This window comes from Arvicanthis niloticus, chromosome 2 (genome assembly GCF_011762505.2).
Source record: "Arvicanthis niloticus isolate mArvNil1 chromosome 2, mArvNil1.pat.X, whole genome shotgun sequence".
NCBI classification, from domain to species: domain Eukaryota; kingdom Metazoa; phylum Chordata; class Mammalia; order Rodentia; family Muridae; genus Arvicanthis; species Arvicanthis niloticus.
In genome coordinates this window covers 18751996-18771743 of record NC_047659.1, presented here as the reverse complement: position 1 = coordinate 18771743, position 19748 = coordinate 18751996, and the positions used below count along the sequence as shown (strand labels likewise).

At 35.9% G+C, this 19748-nt stretch overlaps 1 protein-coding gene across 1 annotated transcript in view; it reads left to right on the top strand.

Annotated features, from left to right (window-relative positions):
• Lrp1b (LDL receptor related protein 1B) overlaps window positions 1-19748 on the top strand; it is a 349921-nt gene that overhangs the window by 61586 nt on the left and 268587 nt on the right. Inside the window, exons 8-9 of the mRNA XM_076928219.1 lie at window positions 14479-14592; window positions 14817-14966. Coding sequence (XP_076784334.1) covers window positions 14479-14592; window positions 14817-14966 — 264 coding nt within the window. The remainder of the gene's footprint in view (window positions 1-14478; window positions 14593-14816; window positions 14967-19748) is intronic.

Here is a 19748-nt window from a genome sequence, read left to right as displayed (position 1 = left end):
CACTCCTCCTGCTTCTATGATGATGTGCCTCCAACTACCCCCCCCCCACTCCGACTTCCCCACTCTAGAATTCCCCCACACTCTGTGTCCAGCCTTCATGGGACCAAGGATCTTCTCTCCCACATATGCCCGGACAAGGCCATCCTCCCATACATATACAGCTGGAGCCATGGGTCCCTCCCTATGTGCTCCCAGGCTGGTGGTTTAGACCCTGAGAGCTCTGGTTGGTTGGTATTGTTGCTCTCCTCATGGGGCCACAAACCCTTTCAGCTCCCTCAGTCTTCTCTCTAACTCCTCCATTGGGAACCCCTTGATGAGTTCAATGGTTAGCTGTGAGGATCTGCCTCTGAATATGTCTGACTCTTGCAAACCTCTAAGGAGACAGCTATATCAGGCTCCTGTCTGCATGCACTTCCTGACATCCAGAAATGTTCAACATCCTTAGTCATCAGGGAAATGCAAATCAAAACCCTGAGATTCCACATCACACCAGTCAGAATGGTTAAGATCAAAAGCTCAGGTGATAGTAGATGCTGGCAAGGATGTAGAGAAAGAGGAACACTTCTCCATTGTTGGTGGGATTGCAAGATGGTTCAACCACTCTGGAAATCAGTCTGGTGGTTCCTCAGAAAATTAGACATAGTATTACCTGAGGACTAGAAATAGTATCCCCTGGATACTATTAGTATACTAGAAATAGTGTCCTCTGGAGAAGACCATTTCTCTCATTCTCGGCATTTGTTAGTTGCCTGTAATTCTTTGGGGGTAGAGTTGAGATCTTACAGTATTGTGATGCCTTCTTTGTATATATTTCATCACTCACATAACCAATAATTGTCTAAATTATTGATTTATTGATAAATTTGATAAATTGATAAATTTCCTGTTGTTGATTAGAATACCTCCCTAGTCAATCCACTTTAGAACTACATTGTATATATTTTCTACACCTTTCCCTGTCCATATTTTTCTATTTTTTCTCCTACTTTCCCTGCCTTTAATTTTTCTAGTTTGTTCCTGTGTTGTGAATTAATTAATATTCCTCACAGTGCCTACTAGAAAGATATTCTAATTAGACTCCCTGTTTTTAGACTTATTGTATGAATTTTTAAGGTGCTTCACCAATTTGTACCTCAGTTTCCCAAACATTAAAATACAAAAACAAATTGAATAAGTTTATTTTTGTTATGTCGAATGATTAATAGTACTAAGATAATAATACTCTATATAAAATGGCATGCTAACATTGTGTTTTTAAAATTACTGACTACTAATGGCCATGAATTGAATACCAATATTTGTAGGTCATAAAAGAAAATATCAAGCTACCTAAAATCTAGAAATAACAAGTTTTACTATGGCAAAATCCTTCTAAAAAGTCTCTTAATTTACTGAGCACACATTTTGAGTACACCAAGCTAGACCAAGAGACATATGTAACTCTACCCCTCAGAAAATTCAGACTTATAGGATACTAGAAGTTTGAAGGGCTATTGATGTTGCCACATTATCAGGATATTATTGTGAACATTAGTCACAAAGTGAGTGCATTATGACTGCAACTCTTGAAAACTTGCAAATGAAGCTATTCCAAATTCTTGGAGAGCCAGAGATTCTGTAGTAAATTTCAGACAGAAGTACTTATTGGCTTTTAGACTAAATAGGAAAATAAGGAGGACAACTCAGATAGTGTAAAGGATAGTTATTTTGAAAAATGCATTAAAATTACTTGCTAAATTAAACATAAAAGTCCAAGTATATTTTAGATACAGCAGAAATATTTCCTCAAGAATTTTTTTTTTACTCAGGAAAGTCCTATCATTCAGTACTTTAATGCATTGCAGAGAAAGCAAAATTGCAAGCTTGAACTACAAGTGCCAATTTATCTTGATGAATTGGAGGTAATTTCTTAATTGCATTGATGAAAATCAACTTACTGAATTCAGAGGAGGCATCAGATCAAACACTAAATGAGGCAGAAAACCAATCAGTAAAAGATAATTGGTAATGAATATAGAAAAACTTTAGAAAATAATTGATGGAAAGAAAAAGTGTGAGACAGAGATGAGATAAAACGGCTCCAAGGAATGAAAGAACAGAGGAAATGTGTGCAAATAATTTAAGAGCTTCAAAGAAGGCTTGTGAAGTTCCACAGTTTGCAGTACAACCATTAAGTTCATTGTTATCTGGGGTTCAAAAGCAGGAGATCTACTGTATTTTGGAATAAAGTTATTTTATATTACCTATTAAAGTTTAAAAACAATAACAATTTATAAAATATTGAAAGTAGATACAAGAAATAGATAAACATTTAAAAGAAGAAAGAAATAAAGTGAGACTAAGAAATTGGTATTATCTATCAAGTCATTTCAGTGGTTTCAAGCAGGAGAGAATGCATTAAACTAGGTTAATGGTAAAAAATAAGAAGATAGACATTGAAGTAATTAAATAAAAAAATATGTGTAAATCGTGTATCATAAACTTTTTTATGTCAAATGAAGCCCTTGGAACTTAATGCTATTATCAGTTTTGAGAAAAGTAGGATTGTCTTAAAATGGTAATAAATTAGTGTGTATGAATTTAGAAAACACGGTGTGTGGTACCATATTTATAAAATTGTTATGAATATAGTTAAAGAAGTAAGTCTTATAAATATATATAAAATATATTATATGTAATTATATCAATAGCAACTGCCAAAGAACAGTATTAACTAAGAAGGAATGTTGTCCTTCTGTTTACAGCTTAATAATCTCATCTACAGTCTTGGTACAAATGGTCACTAGAAATCAAGCTTTGTAATAGTGTTTCTGTTGAAATTAAATATTTATTAAATAAATCCCAGTGGCAGTTTGCTACCTACCTCAATAGTTTATATTACCAAATGAAAGACACACACACACACACACACACACACACACACACACACACCAACGTTTGTATTTTAATGTGCCTTAATTAGTTCAATAGCTGGGCTGCTGCTTAAACTCCATGCACTTAATCCTGAGTTATTACTTATTAATACTATGCTATATCTTAGCTGCTCTGGACCCAGAGAACTGTCTAAGTGGGCTGCAGTATGGACTGTGATCTCATGGTTCCTTCATATGGTAGCCATGCCTTTTTGTCCTGTGCTCTTCTCAGGCATGGTGCCTCTCCTCTCCTCCACACTGTCCTGGCCTGGTGGATCTCCTCTCTCCTTCCTCATGGTCTCTAGCCTGGGAAACCTAAACCCCAACTATGTCTCTTCTCCCCAGATACTGACTGGTGGCAGGATTATTTACCAATCAGAAATAACTGGGGGCAGGATCCCTCAGTGGTTTCCATGTGGACTCCCTCCTGAAAACAATTTTGGGGACTCAAATTAACATTTGAATGCAAACAGCATTAGACCAAACCCACTATATTTCCCCCTTTTAGTCCAATTAAAAAGGTTATTTTCTCTCAAATATAAGTTGAACCCAATTATACCAATTATTAAAATTATAAAGTATGATATACACTTATAAACTCTAGTGCATCATATTTGTCAATTTAGGTAAAGTATCGTCTATCGTAACTTAAAAAGTTCATAACTCAGTAACTGAATTATGTTTGCTTTTAACTTGCAATACCATCTGAAAACTATCCCTTCAATTTTAGAACATCTTCTTTAATGCTAAAGAATTGAAGTTCAATTATGAGACTATGAGACTAGTCTTCAACCCCATCAAAGAACAAAGAAGTTAAATATTACCTGAATATACAAGAAGCACAAAAACATAACTTCCAAAATTACACGATTTGTAGAGACAGCTGACTTCCTGGACATTCCTTCATATTCCGCATAATGTTATGTGGGGCAGTGGGCTGTGAGAAGCAGCTGTGTGCTTGGTCAAGCACAAGCTTGGAACCCCTGACCATTATTGGAATGCAGAAGTATGGCTCTGCTTCAGGGCCCTGGTTCTTTTCATTTAGCTTCAACCCTCCACAGGCACACCCACAGAGAGGTCTCTGGCCAACAGTCAGGAGGAACAGGCCTCAGGCCCTAGAGAGATTTACATACTAATGAGGTACCTGAAGGCCAAAGGGTGGAGCTAATTAAACATTCTTCCCCAGTCCCTCCCCCTCTCTCCCTCCCTATTTAACTCAGGTCTGCCCTGGGTTTTACCAGGTGCACATCCAGACTCAACCATCATCCATCATGCCAATAAACCCGTTTTGGAAACCCAAGGACTTTCTTGTGTCTTTGGGGCTGTGCTGTGAGGAACCGTGGAGCCACAGCAGCCGTGGAGTAACTCTCAGCCTTCCCAGCCAAACTACCCACAGTATGGAGGAATCTCCTGCGTTCCTAGCCAACTACCCACAATGTTAAAGCATCTGTCTTCAGTCTTTTGGACAAGAACTATTTGATAGACCTTAAGTGCAGCACGAATTAAGAAGGATTAGCTTACCCTGTCTTGGCAGAGCTTAACAGTTAACTATCTCACATCTGTGTGTCCTTTTTATGGACAGTAGTTGTCTGCAGGATGAAATTAAGGTTGTTCTAATTGGCTAGCTTGCCACAATTGAAGTGACTCCAATTGGAGGTAATGATGCTCAATATCTTCCTTGAAGTGGGATGTGGGTACTGTCTCCTAGTAGAAAGTCGTATTAATAATAAAATTATTTTAAATGCCATATTCTGTGGGTCTCTGATGCTTATGAAGACTATCTATCTATATATAGTATATATGGACTATTAAACCTTGACTATTCTTGGCTATATGCCATTTGAAAAATATTGAAAGCACTTATTGTAATTAAATCAGAATTGAATATTTCCATGAGTTTACTATCTGATCTTTAACTTACATTACTTAATTATCCTAAACAATTTGTAGTAGCAGCTATTAGAAGTATTGGCTCTAAGTCTTGTATTCTTAAATGAGTTGCATAGGCACAATACCTATATAAGAGTAACAAAATTTATTTTAAAGTTTTTATCAATATACGAAGATTTATACTAATGAAAAACTTATCAATATATAAATTTTGTAGCAATGTAAGAAAATATAACCTTGAGTCTGCATCAAAATGTAAATATTCCTACTAATGTGATATTATGGCTATAAAATTCTTTGTTTATGAGTAAACAGTAATATATTATCATATATCTAATTTCTTATAATATTACTCTATCCCCCTTTTCTCTTTTCAATTCTACTCTCTTTACCTAAGAAAAGATAGAGAAGAGGAAAAGAGAAATAGAAATTCCCAAATTTAAGCTCTATATAGTTTCTTTCATGCTCAAAATTATAAGCATTTCCAAATTATCTCTTATAATGATAACCTATCTATAATTTATGAAATAACCATAACCAGACATCCAAACCCAAGAAATTGGGATGGCGACTCTCCATAGATTCTTTCTGCTGAATTGGTGTGATGAAATTTCAGGGGTAAGAAGGGGGTAGGAAAATAGGAAAATATTGATTTGACTTTAAAAAGCTAGCTTTATCATTTGTTACCCAGTCTCTGTATAGTTTGAAAGTTCACGGCTTAACTGAAGTTCTGATGGTATCCATCTGAAAGGCTGGATGAATCTGTTATGGGAATCAGTCTCTGGAAACAGCATCAGGTGAAGCAAGGGGCTGGAATATCAGGTCACTTCAGCATCCCCAAGAATGAATATCATCAGAATTTAGTCCATTATTTTCATAGCAGGGAATATGGTGACACAGACAGACATACATAGTACTGGAGAAGTTGCTGAGAGTTCTACATCTTGACCTTTAAGCAGAAGGAAGAGACCTCAAAGCTCATGCTCATACTGACATACTAGCTCCAGCAAGGCCACACTTATTCCAATAAAGCCTCACCTTCTAATACTCCCTATGGACCAAACATTCAAACATGAACTTATAGGACCCATTCCTACTCAAACCTCCACATTCCTCTCCTGACTCCTATAAGTTTACAACTATAACATGATGTAGAATTATATTCAGTCCAATTTCATAAATTCCCAAAATCAGAACAATCTCTATCTTGTTTAAAAGAACAAAGTTAAAAGTCTCTTCTTCGGCTTATGTAACTTCTTAGCTGTCATTTCTTGAAAATCAAAATGAAAAAGCAGATCATATACTCCCAATATACAATGACACAGAATATACATTACCATTCCAAAATGGAGCATAAAAGGAAGACTGAAACCCAGCTTGGAAAACTCCAAACTCTGCATCTCGCTGTATGATGTCCAAATGTTCTTCTGATCTCCAACTCCTTTCAGCTTTGTTACTGCAACACACGTCTGTTGGAGAGAATATTTAATCTCAATCTGGGTTTGTACTCTGCTTTTGGTCATTCCGTTCCCAGATAAAAGTCATGCAATCTTTATATTTATTATAAGCTTTAATCAGCACTACAGCTGAGCAGATATCTACCCTCTATGCTATTAGAATCTGTTTCCCCATCAACAATCCCAAGTTATAATTTGCCATGTTCCATTTAGGGAGCTCATAACTTCAATTGCCTACCCCTTATGGCTATGTTTTCAGGAGTCACCTAAAACATAGTGGTTTTCTACTCTTTCCACCTTCTTCTCTCTTCTCTTCATGGTCCTTTCCAAGACCCCAAGCTCAGGAATCCCAAACCTTGTCTGTTTATGTCTCTTCTGCACAGCTATTCACTGTCAACATCTATATTTAACCAACAGTTTAATTAAGAATCAAATTCACATTGTATGTGCAGATATCCTTGTGCCTGGGAGCAATTAGGCCCTGGGGGCCAATATTTAGCATTACAATATAGAGTAAAAGACTAAACCTCAATGTACTTCTTCCTCTAGGGTTGGTCCCACTCTCTATGAGCAGCTCTCCTTGGCAGGTATCCCAAGACTCTGGCATCTCCGAAATTTAGGTTTCCCAAGATAATCCAGGCTTCACTTTCCCACCTTCACAACTCAGCCTTTCTAAGTCTCCAGGAACAGGCGCCCCAATCACACACGTGACCTTGATAGCTTTCCTTAGGCATGGAGAAAGATTCCATAACATCTTTCTTATAGCCTTGACTCTAAACCACAAACCACATGGCCAAAGCTGCCAAATCTTATGCTTGCTCAGGCTGGAATATGCTTCCTCTCCTGATAAATCATAACTTCAACAGATTTCTGATTTATATGTTTTCCTTCACTATCCAAGCCTGGCCAATCTGGAACTTGCTCTAAATACCAGGATAGAATTGAAAGCAGCTTGCCTTTTTCTCCTGAGTACCCGGATTAAAGGTCTGAGCCACCAGTCCTGCCTCTAAGCTATTCTTTAATTCTTTTTCATGAGGTGAAAGCTAAGCTGGTTGGAGTCATTCCCTGAGGTCACCACTACCTTTACCCCATTTCTAAATCTGTTTATCTCCTTGAACACAGGATATAGCTCTATTTCACTTCCTAGTACTTTGGTTCTCCAGTTTTTCTTCCTCAGCTTGCTCCTTTTCATTATAGGTTTTCATAAGATTGAATACTAATATCCACACAATAGCATCAATACTAGGCTGTTTTGAAATTTTCTTTCTCAAAGTAATTGATCCAAATCTTTTTACTTTAGCCTCGGGCAGACTTTTTGGTCACTGGACAAAAAGTAGCCACATTCTTTGTCAAAATATCACAAGAACAGTCTCTAGACCATGTAGTAATACTCTGCCCTTAAGCCTCTTGAACCACGCCCCCAGAATTCAAATCACCCTTATCAACACTGGCTTACATGTTACTACTATTATGGCCCATTAATTTTCCACTTAAAGCACTCTAATCACTTTCTAATCTATAGTATGTCTAGCTATCTATGAACAGTAACATGGTCCCATCATCATTACTCCAGTCCCTGGTACCAACTTTTGTCTTAATTAGGGTTTTATTGCTATGAAGAGACACCATGACCATGGAAACTGTTATAAGGCATAAATTTAATTGAGGCTGGCTAACAGTTTGTAGCTTTAGTCCCCTACTGGTCATGGTAGGAAACATGTTGTTGGCATACACTGGCAAACATTGTGCTGGAGCAGGTGCTGAAAGTTAAGCATCTTGACCCTCATGTAGAAAAAGAGAATAAACTGAGAACCCAGAGTCTGCTCCCACAGTGACATATTTCTTCCAGCAAGGCCACAACTATTCCAATAAGGTCACACCTCCTAATAGTTCCTATGAGTCAATCATTCAAACATGAATCTATGGGGCCATTCCTATTCAAACCAGCACATATTTCAATAGTAATTATTAGTACCCTTTTACTATACTTTTAGTCCACAAGTGCATAGTAAAAAAATACATGATAAAAATAATTATTTTGAATTTATTCACTTTTTAAAGCCAGAGAAAAACCCAGAGTCTTCATCAATGTTCTATTTATTGTCCCCTTAAAGCTACTCCTTCCATGACTGAAAGCTTAGACCTGAAACTACTTGAGCAGATATGAAGAGCTGTTCACAAAGTTTTTCATTTTATATTCTGCTTGTTGGGTGACAGGCTGGGTGACTGGATGCATGTGGGGTACATAAAGGATCAACATGTTGTACTGAGTGTCAGTTGCCTCCCTGGGGTAGTATATCAGTGTTCTTGGTCACTAGAGTACTTTCAGGAGGATCAGAGCACTAGAAGTTCTGAGGCTTCCCAAAGGAAAGAGAACACCTGGTTGTTTTTCTGTTTGTTATGTCCTTGTTTTCAAAAGTGCTCAGAAAATCCTTTAAAAGACTCCACAAATAATAATCTAAAAGAAAAATAGAGCCATGGTTCAAAAGTAAATGAGCAGTCCCTCTGTGTTTGTACACTTTGAGAGCCTAAGCAATTATGAATTCATTTGATAGAAGTTGTGAGGGAAAGTAAGCAAACTAGCATTGCCACAGAAAATGTAATGTCATTTGTGTTCCAATCCCCATGTCAAGTTCTTTAGCTTCAGGCAGCATGGGAAGTAGGAAGAGAGAACCAATGTAAGTTATTTATAAGAACTCTCCTGTGAACCAGAGAAAGACCTATTGATTTTTATGTCTTCTTTACCTCATAACACATTTTAATTGTCAAAGTAAAAAGAAAGTGGAAGAAAGAAGAGAACTAGGAAAGTGGATGGAAGAGTCTGTGGCTTTGATTGTTAACTTTGTGCTCCTTTTGATCCACTGTCCCTGTCAGACCTTATTTTGTGGTGTATCATTTCTACTCCTGGTGTGCATGGGGTTGTGTTCTCCGTAGTATTCTATTAACTAAGAGCTTATTGAAAACTATCTGGAGGAAAAAGCTGAATATTTCATACTTGGCTTATCTTTATTTGGACCAAATAGTTTTCTTTCTTATTCAAGACTTTTAGCCTGGGGAAAAAATGATCAGACAATTTTCTTTTTCACCTAATGAATTAGAAATTGCAATAGCTGCTTCTTAGAAATCACCCCTAGAATGTAAGTGAAGCAACAGGTAGTGGGATTTAATTTTTGTTTCCACCAGAATTGGCATTTGTTTATTTATTGTAGTTTCAGTGAGTTAGACTCAGTATTCATGAACCTTTCTATATTTGTTCTCTGTTGGTGAACCTATTTTATTAGGCTTAGGGAATGTGACCTTCTTGGAGGAAGTATGCCTTTAGGGCCTGATGTTGAGAAATGAATGACTTTTGTCATTTTGAATTTGCTATTTCTTGTTTGTGGCTTAAAATGTGGGCTATTAGCTTCTGTTTCAGCTCCCATGTTTCCTACTTACTACCTCAGTTTTGAGCCAAAACGGACCTATCCCTCTAGAACTGTAATCTAACTGAACTCTATAAGTTACTTCAGTCATTGTAACAAGAAGTGAAAACAATAGATATTTAATTAACATTGCTTTTGCATGGTGCAATAGTTTATCATCAGTATAACCAATATCGCTGGCCCAACAGCTTTAAAAAGTTTTATTTTGCCTCATGGTGTCAATGGCCATAGTCTTCACTCTATGTTTTTGGACCTGTGGTGAAGCAAACCACTATGGCTGCAGGAGAATATAGAGGTGCCTGATTATCTTAGAACAGAAAGACAGCAGAGACAAAGGAAGAGTTGGAGGCAGTTCTAACTTTCAAAGGCACAACCTAGTAACCTAATTTTTCCTGTTAGGCTATACTTACTAAAATTACTACTACCTCCCTAGACAATGACATACGTTGTGTACCACATGTTTAACAGAGGAAGTTTTCAGGGGACATTTCTCTCTCATAAATTACCCCTTCATTTATTACTAATGTAGGTATTATTACCTCCTACCACTATCCTGACCCTAATGCTTACAGTATCTACTGTAAAGACAATTAAAAGACAATTTCTTTCCCATTCATTACTGTTTAACCTTTCTGTGGCTTTAAAACTTTATATCTAGTCATACAATTAGTGAAGACTTGAGTAAAGAAGACAATCAATTCCACTTGACACCTCTACTCTGTTTATGCCAGCCCATCTCTATGCCCAAAATTTATTAGCACTAATTGATGATTTGAATGAGACTAGCCCCAACAGGCTAATATATTTAAATACTACGTCCCCAACTGGTGGAATTGCTTTGGAAGAATTAGGTGGCTTGATTTTGTTCAAGGAGATTGTTTCCTGAGTCCTCTGTCCTGCCCGGTATTTCCCTTGGGGACAGTGGGTGAGAAGGCATAAAGTCAACATCACAGACCTCAAGAGCAGGTGTGAATGAAGAAGCAAGCTTATTTCTTAAATTCTTGGAGAGTGCCCTTTATACCCTCCACCCATGTCCCAATGGTCCCAAACATGTTAGCAGTTCCTGATTGGCTGTCATTGTCTGTATCCCCAATGCCTAGGCTGTCAGGCAGGCTTCAATTTAACCCTCATGTGAAATTTGCCTCTGTGTCTGTGTAGCCCCACTCGCTGTTTAAGTTTACACATAAGCTGCCACAGTTTTGGCACCAGGGCCTTTCTGTTCTTCCTACAGGAAATATATCACTTTTGGAAAACTTTGAGATCTCAGAAGATCATACTATTCTCATATAGCTCTCTCTCTCTCTCTCTCGCTCTCGCTCTCGCTCTCGCTCTCGCTCTCGCTCTCGCTCTCGCTCTCGCTCTCTCTCTCTCTCTGTCTCGTGTTCCTCTAAGATATGATCTCTCAGCTACTGTGCCAGCACCATGCTTGCCTCCCTGCTTCCCTGCAGCCGTGCTCTCTACCAGGATAGTTATAGACTCTCTCTCTGGGACTGTGAGCCCCAAATAAAATCTTTATTCTGTAAGTTACCTTGGTCACGGTAGCTTTTAACAGATAAAGACAAGCATCTCAGAAATGCCTTTGCAAAAAATAAAGGAAGAAATATATCTCCAAATTTTCTGCTCTTAGACCCATTCTCTTGAGGTCCTGAACATCATTACTTGATGCTATTCTCTAACAAAGCCATTCAACTTCACAGTTATATTTGCTTTTAATATAATTATGAATTTCTATTGTTATTTTTCTTTTCATTGCAGAACCCAAAATATTGTTCTTATGGTTCTAATGTTCTTGATTTTCATAATGTTCCCAATATAATGTATGAATTTCTATAACCCTAAAAACCTTGAACCTCCAGTTTTGTTTACCATCATACTGTGTCCCTGGGGTCATAATTTTTCTCTTCATTACCACATGAGATGTACTTACTGCTATCACATGGAGCACTCCCTATCGAAGTTTGAAGGTAATGGTACGATGGTGGTTCAATTGGCCACACAGGAGTCTTCTTAGCATCCTTCACTGATTTTATGATTAAATTGTTATGAGCTGCACCTTTGTAGACTTTCTTTTATCTTTAATGTTATGTCACAGGATGCATGCATTCTATTTTCTTAAAGAGATTCTGTGGAATCGTTTGGAATAAGACTAATGAAAGACCAATAGTTTTTTTTTTTCTTTTTTTTTATTAGATATTTTATTTACATTTCAGATGCCATCCCCTTTCCCCATTTCCCCTCCCTAGAAAACCCCTATCCCATGCCCCCTTTTCCTTTTTGCTTTTATATAATTTTTTAAAAAATGTTAATCAAAGGCTTTATAAGTTTGGTAGTGCTCAATCAGAAGTGTAACCCAATACCCAACCTAGATATATCAACTATCTTTGACGGTGGAGACATGTGAACATCTGCCTCCATGACCCCTCCTCTTTCTCTCTTTTTCTCTCTCATCATCTAGCTTCTTTTCTCTTTCTTCTTCTCCTCTCCTTACTCCTTCTCTTCCTCTCGGTACTCCTTCCCCCTTAGCTCCTCGTACATATCACCCTTCCTGTTAAAATAAAACTTTTCTCTCTAAATACAATTAGAGCATAATTATGCCTATTTGTATCAGTGAGGTACAAGATAGTCCTAATACCCAGTCCACCATTTTGTTGACTAACCAGAACCTCTGTCGTCTCTCCTAACTAACACACTTAGTTCTGAACCTGGCTTTTTTCTTGGCTTTAGAATGAATGTCAGCTGAAAACCATCCTCTCAAACCTTTTCTCTCAAAGTGAATAGCCAGGATTGGCTATGAGACTATAGGTTTTCAACTCCGTCAGAAATCCAGAATGACTGAGTTAACTGAAATTATCGGAAACACTAAGCATAGCTTCTAAAACTTAGCCAATTTATAGAGACCGCTGAACACCTGGACAGTCCCTATACTATAGATCATTGGAGCAACAAAAGAAAAAAAAAAAAAAACGACATAGAATGTCTAAAGAGAGGTGGAGCAACAGGATGGTCTAAGGCAGTGGTTCTCAACCACTTAACGCATAGTGGTTCCTCATGCTGTAGTGACCCCATCATAAAATTATTTTTGTTGCTACTTCATAACTAATTTTGGTAGTTATGAATTGTAATGTAAATATCTGACATGCAGGATATCTGATATGTAACCATGCGACAAGGCCATTTGACCCCTAAAGGAGTCAATGCATAAAGGTTTGGAACCTCTGGTCTATGGGTATGTGAAATATTCCATTCTGCAGGGAAACTCATTAAGCTCAGGAAGTAAACAACTCCATAGTTTCAGGAAGTCACTGAAACTGATGATAGTCACTAGGCCCCACTTTTTCCAAGCAAATATAGCAATAAAGACTGCTGAGAGACAGTCTCAGACTAGCTGAACTTCTTGCAAGAAGTGTAGACCAGCCTTGCTGCCAGGACAGGCTCAGACTAGCTGAGATGACTGAAATGGACACTGTTTGACTACTGAGCTGCCTATAGGTTATGTAGTAGGCTCCAAGTTGCCAGCTTTCATGAGCTGTTGACCTGTCACCCATGCTGTTGTCATGGACTTCAGTAATAAAACTCTCTTTGAGTCATTTCTGCTCTTGTATGTAACCCTTTACCCATATTTATGTAAATAATACCAATAAAACTGTTGGAGGAAAAAAAAAGAAAGATCAATAGTAAGGTAACATAATGAAGTATAAATGATTGACGCGAGTATCTCCAGTATAATAGCTTTACCATTTCTACTGGGAGAAAACTGAATTTGGAATGAAATAGGAACATTACAAAATGCTTTTTAGAACAGAAAAATTAATTTTCCCTTTGTGGAATGATTCATGTATCTCTGGTGATAGTGGCCTTACCTGTTTCACATATTAAGTTGTTCTTTTACTAAAGAAAACAGTGAAGTAATTTTAATTACAAAGTGTAAATAAAACACTTATTCTAATCATTATTTTAAAAGGAATAAGTATGTAACTTCAAAATACAATGAAATATAAGAGCAGTGTGTTATAGAATATAAATGATATACACATAATTCTAAGTAAAATTTGAATATTTTATGATAGGTTTTAAAATAATTTTCAATGAATATAAACTGTTTATAGTTAAATAGGCATTTTAAAGTATCACTGTAAGTAAAAGCTGCACAATCCAAGAGTCCTTTAGGTTATTCACTGATATAAACTACTTGTGGCAAATACTAACAATATGGTCATGCAGCAATGACTTCATGCTTCTATGGTATGTACCACTACACAGACAGCTTTTTATCTGTGGTAATGCTCAATTGTTCATTCTGGATAATAAGAGAAACCCACTATCCACTCCTACCTGTCCCTCCTTCTGTTCCTCCTGTTTTTATATCATAAAGGGTTCCTCTGTAATCCTGCAGTCATATGTTTGCTCCAGGTTATGATGTTATACTATAGAAGATGGAAGGAGAGAAAATTTTCAGCTTCTTTCATTGCAGTTTTAATGCCATCTCAGTGCTAGATCCATATGATCATAATGAACCAGGCATAACTCCTCCTTGAACGGAAAATGTGGGTCATAGGTACATAAACTGACAATTGCAAATTGGTGTGAAAAAAATCCACAATTATGGCAGGATTACATAATAGCAGAAGACATATAGGAGACACACTGGGTGAGGGGTGAAGGCCAGGGTGTCACATTAAACATACGAATATCAAATTAAAATTAAGTTGCATAAATTGATTAAAATTCTTAAAATATAATGCAAGGGTGATTTTCTCAGTTGTCTACCCATTGACTTATTTACTGGGTGTTTTACAGTCTCTACCTGCTCCACGGTTGAGTTTCGCTGTGCAGATGGGACTTGCATACCAAGATCAGCACAGTGCAACCAAAACATGGACTGTTCAGATGCTTCAGATGAAAAGGGCTGCAGTAAGAATTACTACTTTCTTTTGTTTGTTCATGTATGAATACCTGTTGACATTGAATTGAACACTGTCCAATATTATTTTGAACGTCTTCCAGAATTGTTATGCAATTAACCATGTTGTGTAGTATAATTACATATTTACTTCTTAATGAAGTTAAGTTTCGTGCCTCTTGGAACTACACAGAAGAATGTGGTTTCAGTTTCATTTTTATTTATATCCTTCTAGATAATACAGATTGCACACATTTCTATAAACTAGGAGTGAAATCCACAGGATTCATAACATGTAACTCGACCTCACTGTGTATTCTGCCAAGCTGGATATGTGATGGATCTAATGACTGTGGAGACTATTCAGATGAGTTAAAGTGCCCAGGTAATTTCCAAAAGAAAAAAAAATGTTCTTGTCTTGATGATTTAAAAGTTAGCTACTTAAAGCATGAATAAATGAATTAGAAATATACCTATATACTAGGCATAACCATGATCTTCTGACATGCTACTTGATCTAGCTAAATGAATTATAAACTATTACTTAAGAAATATGTGCTAATATAAGAGCATATTTTTAATATTTAACACTTTACTAGTACCCTTAAAATTGATGATTAAGCCATGAAAATGCATAATCTGTAAAGATGCAACAGAAAATTTATAAACTGTAAGACCTATTTAAAGACAAATATGGAAAGCTAAGTTTTACTACTGAATTCAATCTGTTAGACATCTGATGTTTTACATTAGGCTGCTGCAGTTCATACAATGTAGAACACGGTCAGTTGAGGGTCAGTTATGTTATTATTGGATCAGGTTCAGACATATAGACTGGTATCTATTTCTTTATCATCTCTGTCAGCAAAACTCTGCATAGCATCATTTAGCAGTTTAGAGAACTACTTCCATAATAATTATAATGACTGCCTCCAGTTGAATATAATGAAACTAAATAAAATAATTCAACATGTTCATAAAAAATAGTTGGAAGTGTACCCATGCTTAATAGGTATCATTTAATATGGCCTCAAACAGCTGTTTTCCCACTTCATACTACTAACTCTCACTTGAATTAAAGTTTTGTTTACATTTACTTTTTGCCCAAAATCTTTTGAAATGGTACTTGCACAAAACTTTTTATAAACACATTATCTTTCAAAAGAAAATTCTCTTAGTATAAAGTCATAATAAATAACTTTGTAAAATTCTAGTTTTTATAATAAAAGAGTGTAACACTCAGTTGATTTTTACTTAAAGTTTTTTTTTCTTTTTTATTTTTACATGTCCCTCTGCTCCCACCCTCTCTTTCTCAATCTATTTCCCATCCAAATTCCATGTCCTCTGTCTCTTTAAATATTTTACATACATGAGAGCACATAAAATACATATGCGTGTATATATACAAATAAATACAACAGGCTGTATCTATTTAGTGTAGTTCCTATTTATAAATATTTAGGGAGGACCAATTGGTACTGGGCAGCCAACTAGGTAGAGTATCTTGGAGAAGACTGAGAGACTGACTCTTCCTCTTTCATCAGTCACTATCTGTAGCTCTCCATCTAAGAGTAGGTTTATTTTTATTCTTGATTGTTTTTTAATTCAGAAACTTTGTCACACAGTATATTCACACAAAATTTTATCATGTGACTTCCCAACTCCTCTCTTACTGCCCTGCCCACCTAACTTTGTGATTATTTTTTACTCTCCTTGTCTTTCAGAAATCAAAAGACAAAAAAAAAAAAATCAAACACACACACACACACACACAAATCATGAAAACAAAAAAATTTAAAAAATATAAAAAGACCAATAAAACAAATAAAATGCAAAAACAAAGCAAAATAAACAAAAGTTTCTCAGAAATACTATTGAGTTTCACTTGGTTGGTGAATTATTCCTGGGCATAGGGTCTGACCTGGTATGTGGTAGATACACTCAGTAAGACTCTATAGCAAAAATGTGATTTTCTTTTGCCAGTAGATATCAAGTGAAGATAGCCTTGTGATTAGAGATTGGTCCTCATGTCCACTTGGCCCACTGTACACGATTCATATCTGGCTTGAACCTGTGCAAGTCTTGTATGTGATGTCACAATCTCTAAAAATTTGAGTTTGGGGACTGTTGTTTTTGAAAGACAGTGTTTTCTTGAATTCATCCACTTCCTCTGGCTCATACAATTTCTAATTTTCCTTTTTCACATAGATCCCTGATCCTTAAGGTGTAAGCTTTCATGAAGATAGGACTTAGGACTGAGTGCTATATAGTCTTAGACAGTTTACTGTTGAGTTGTGGGTGCTGATGAAAGTTAATTGCCATCTTCTGTAAGAAAAATCTTTTCTAATGTGGGTTGAATGAGACCTTGATCTATGTATATAGCAGTATTTCATGAGGAGATATTACTATATTCATTTCACAGAAGGCTGATATTAGACCCATGACTTATCTAGTCTCAGGTTAAGGCCACTTTAGCAGTACCAGATATGTATTCCATTATGGATTAAATTTTAAATAAATTTTTACAAAAGTGGCTGCCTACTCCCATTACATTCGTGCCACACCTCCACCTATGAGCATGTCATAAGTGTGAGGATTTTGGTGGTTTTTCCTGTGCACATTGGCACGGTAACTTGTATGGTCATTGTTTGGTTAGTGTTAAGACAACCAAATTCATGAGATTTCATGGACTTTTCTTTCCTGTAATGTATAAAAGATATCCTAAGACAGACACCCTTGTATTTTTGTCTGCCCCGTCATCATCAATCTTTCCTAATTCTTAGATGACAGAGTTGAAATATTGGAACTGGGATCCCCACAGTGAGTTACTTATTTTGCAGTTTGACAACTTGTGGCTTTCTATATCTTTTCTGTCTTCTACAAAAAGAAGCTACCTAGTAAGGGGTAACAGGGACATTATATACTTATATCTTCAAATGTAAGGATAACTATTTAGAATGCAGTTATAATTGATTTTAATTTAGAAAATTAGCAGTTTTATGTTTTTTATGGACCAAAGATTTATCTACCATTTGTCCTTGACTAGATTAAAAGTACAATGTATAAACTCTTTCCTATTGAGCACAGCTTCAGTTCAGTTAGATCAATGTTATATACCAGGAAGGCAACTATTACATGCCTGGGAACAACTTGCAGTCTATATCAATGCTTTTTTTTAGGTTTCACACCTATGTAGGAGTATTGATAACTTTTCACTTTGGCAACTTGAATAGCTCATCCTCTTCCCATGAGACCAAGGTATGAGAAAGAGGTTTCAACTTCAGATCCAGCTTGACTCATCCACATCCTATGTCCAAAGAGTGTGGTGTCTTCAGCAATAGAGACTTAACCTCAAATAATTGTGAGGCAATAAAAGGCAACAGGAATTGATTATACTGTTTGATGAGTCTTGGCATGATGGATTTTATGGGAAATTACATGGCTTTCGGTTAGAGCACTATCAGTACCAAGTGGAACAATGTAGTGTGTGTGTGTGTGTGTGTGTGTGTGTGCATAGTTTTGAATAAACATTAAACAATCCCAAATTGGTACTGAGTACCACAAATAATGTTAATTATCTCTTTCTTCCTTCTCCCTCAATAGGGCTACCCTTTTTTCCACTCCCGTTAGAGTTCCCACATTTTCCTATTTCTATCTTCATAGCCCCCTATATCCTATTTTCTTTAATGGAGTTCCTCATACCTCCTAACAATGGCCTTTTTCTTCTGTTTTCTTCAGAGACTCCAGTTTATAAACTCACATCTAAAGTATTAGAGTTAGAAACCATACATAAGAAAGAATATATGGTGTTTGTTTTTCTATGTCTTGATTTTGGTAGTATAAATCATTTTCTCAATATTATTTTACTAATCCATGAGCATGGCAAGTTTCTCCATCATCTAATGCCTTCCTCAATCTTTTTATTCATAGATTTAACATCACTGTGGGAACATTTTACATTTTTTGTTAGATTCATTAGTAGATGTTTTATTTTTAATGAGGGTATTATGAATCATTCTGTAATGTGTTCTTTAATCTGCATCATGTTGAGGAAATGCTACAGGTTAATTCACTGTTGATTTTGAGTTTTAATGTGTCATGGTCAAAAATTATATATGGAGTTCCAATTTTTTCTGAAATTGAGAACCTTCTTCCATGTATTAATAACTTGAATGCATATGCCTTGGTGTTTATGTAGAATATTATTTAAATATCTGATATGTCTATTTTTTGTATAATTATCATTCAGTTGTGACTCATGTTTATTTTATCTTTATATCTCTTATATATTGGGAAAATGGAGTATTCAAATCCCCTACTATTTATATTTGCCTTTATTCCATTAATATACTTGTCTTGAAATGAGGTATACAAGAGTTTGGTGAATATATGTGTAGAATGCAATGCCTATTGTATTAACTGATCCTATTATTAGAACAAACTATCATTGTCTTTTCTTACTAGTTTTATTTTGAAGTTTATTTTGTCCAGTATTAGGATGTCAATGTATTTTTGCTTTCTGTCCCATTTGCTTAAGTTACTTCTTTATATTCTTTATCTTTAAGATGGTATCTGTCAAAGCTGAGTTTCTTTTAGATAAAAGAAATATAATTTTTTTCTATTTAGCTAACCTGTATCATCAGGATGGGAAGCTAAGGCCATTTATTCTTTCTCTGTCTGTTTTGATTATTTTTTATCTGAAGTCTATTTTGTTAAATATTAAAATATCAGCACCAGATTGGCTCTCAGGTCCATTTGTCTTTTTCTAACCTTTTACTCTTATGTAATACACTAACCTTGATGCTAAGGTATGTTTTTGGAAGCAAGAAAAGGAAGTGTTTGTGTTTTTCATTCATTCTGTTAGTCTGTGTCTTTTTACTGAGGACATTGACATTGACAGAAATCCATGACCAACAATTGTTGATTCTTGTTATTTTGTTTTTGTTATTGTTGTTTTTGTTGTTCTTGATAATGGTGGTGGTGGTGGTTGTATTAGTGGAGTGTGTGTGTGTATGTATTTGTATATATATATATATATATATATATATATATATATATATAAACATAAAAAAGTATATATATATATATATATATATACTTTTTAAAATTTTTGGTTTGAGAACATTTATTTTCTGTATTTTCATATGTGTAGTTAATCTTATGTAAT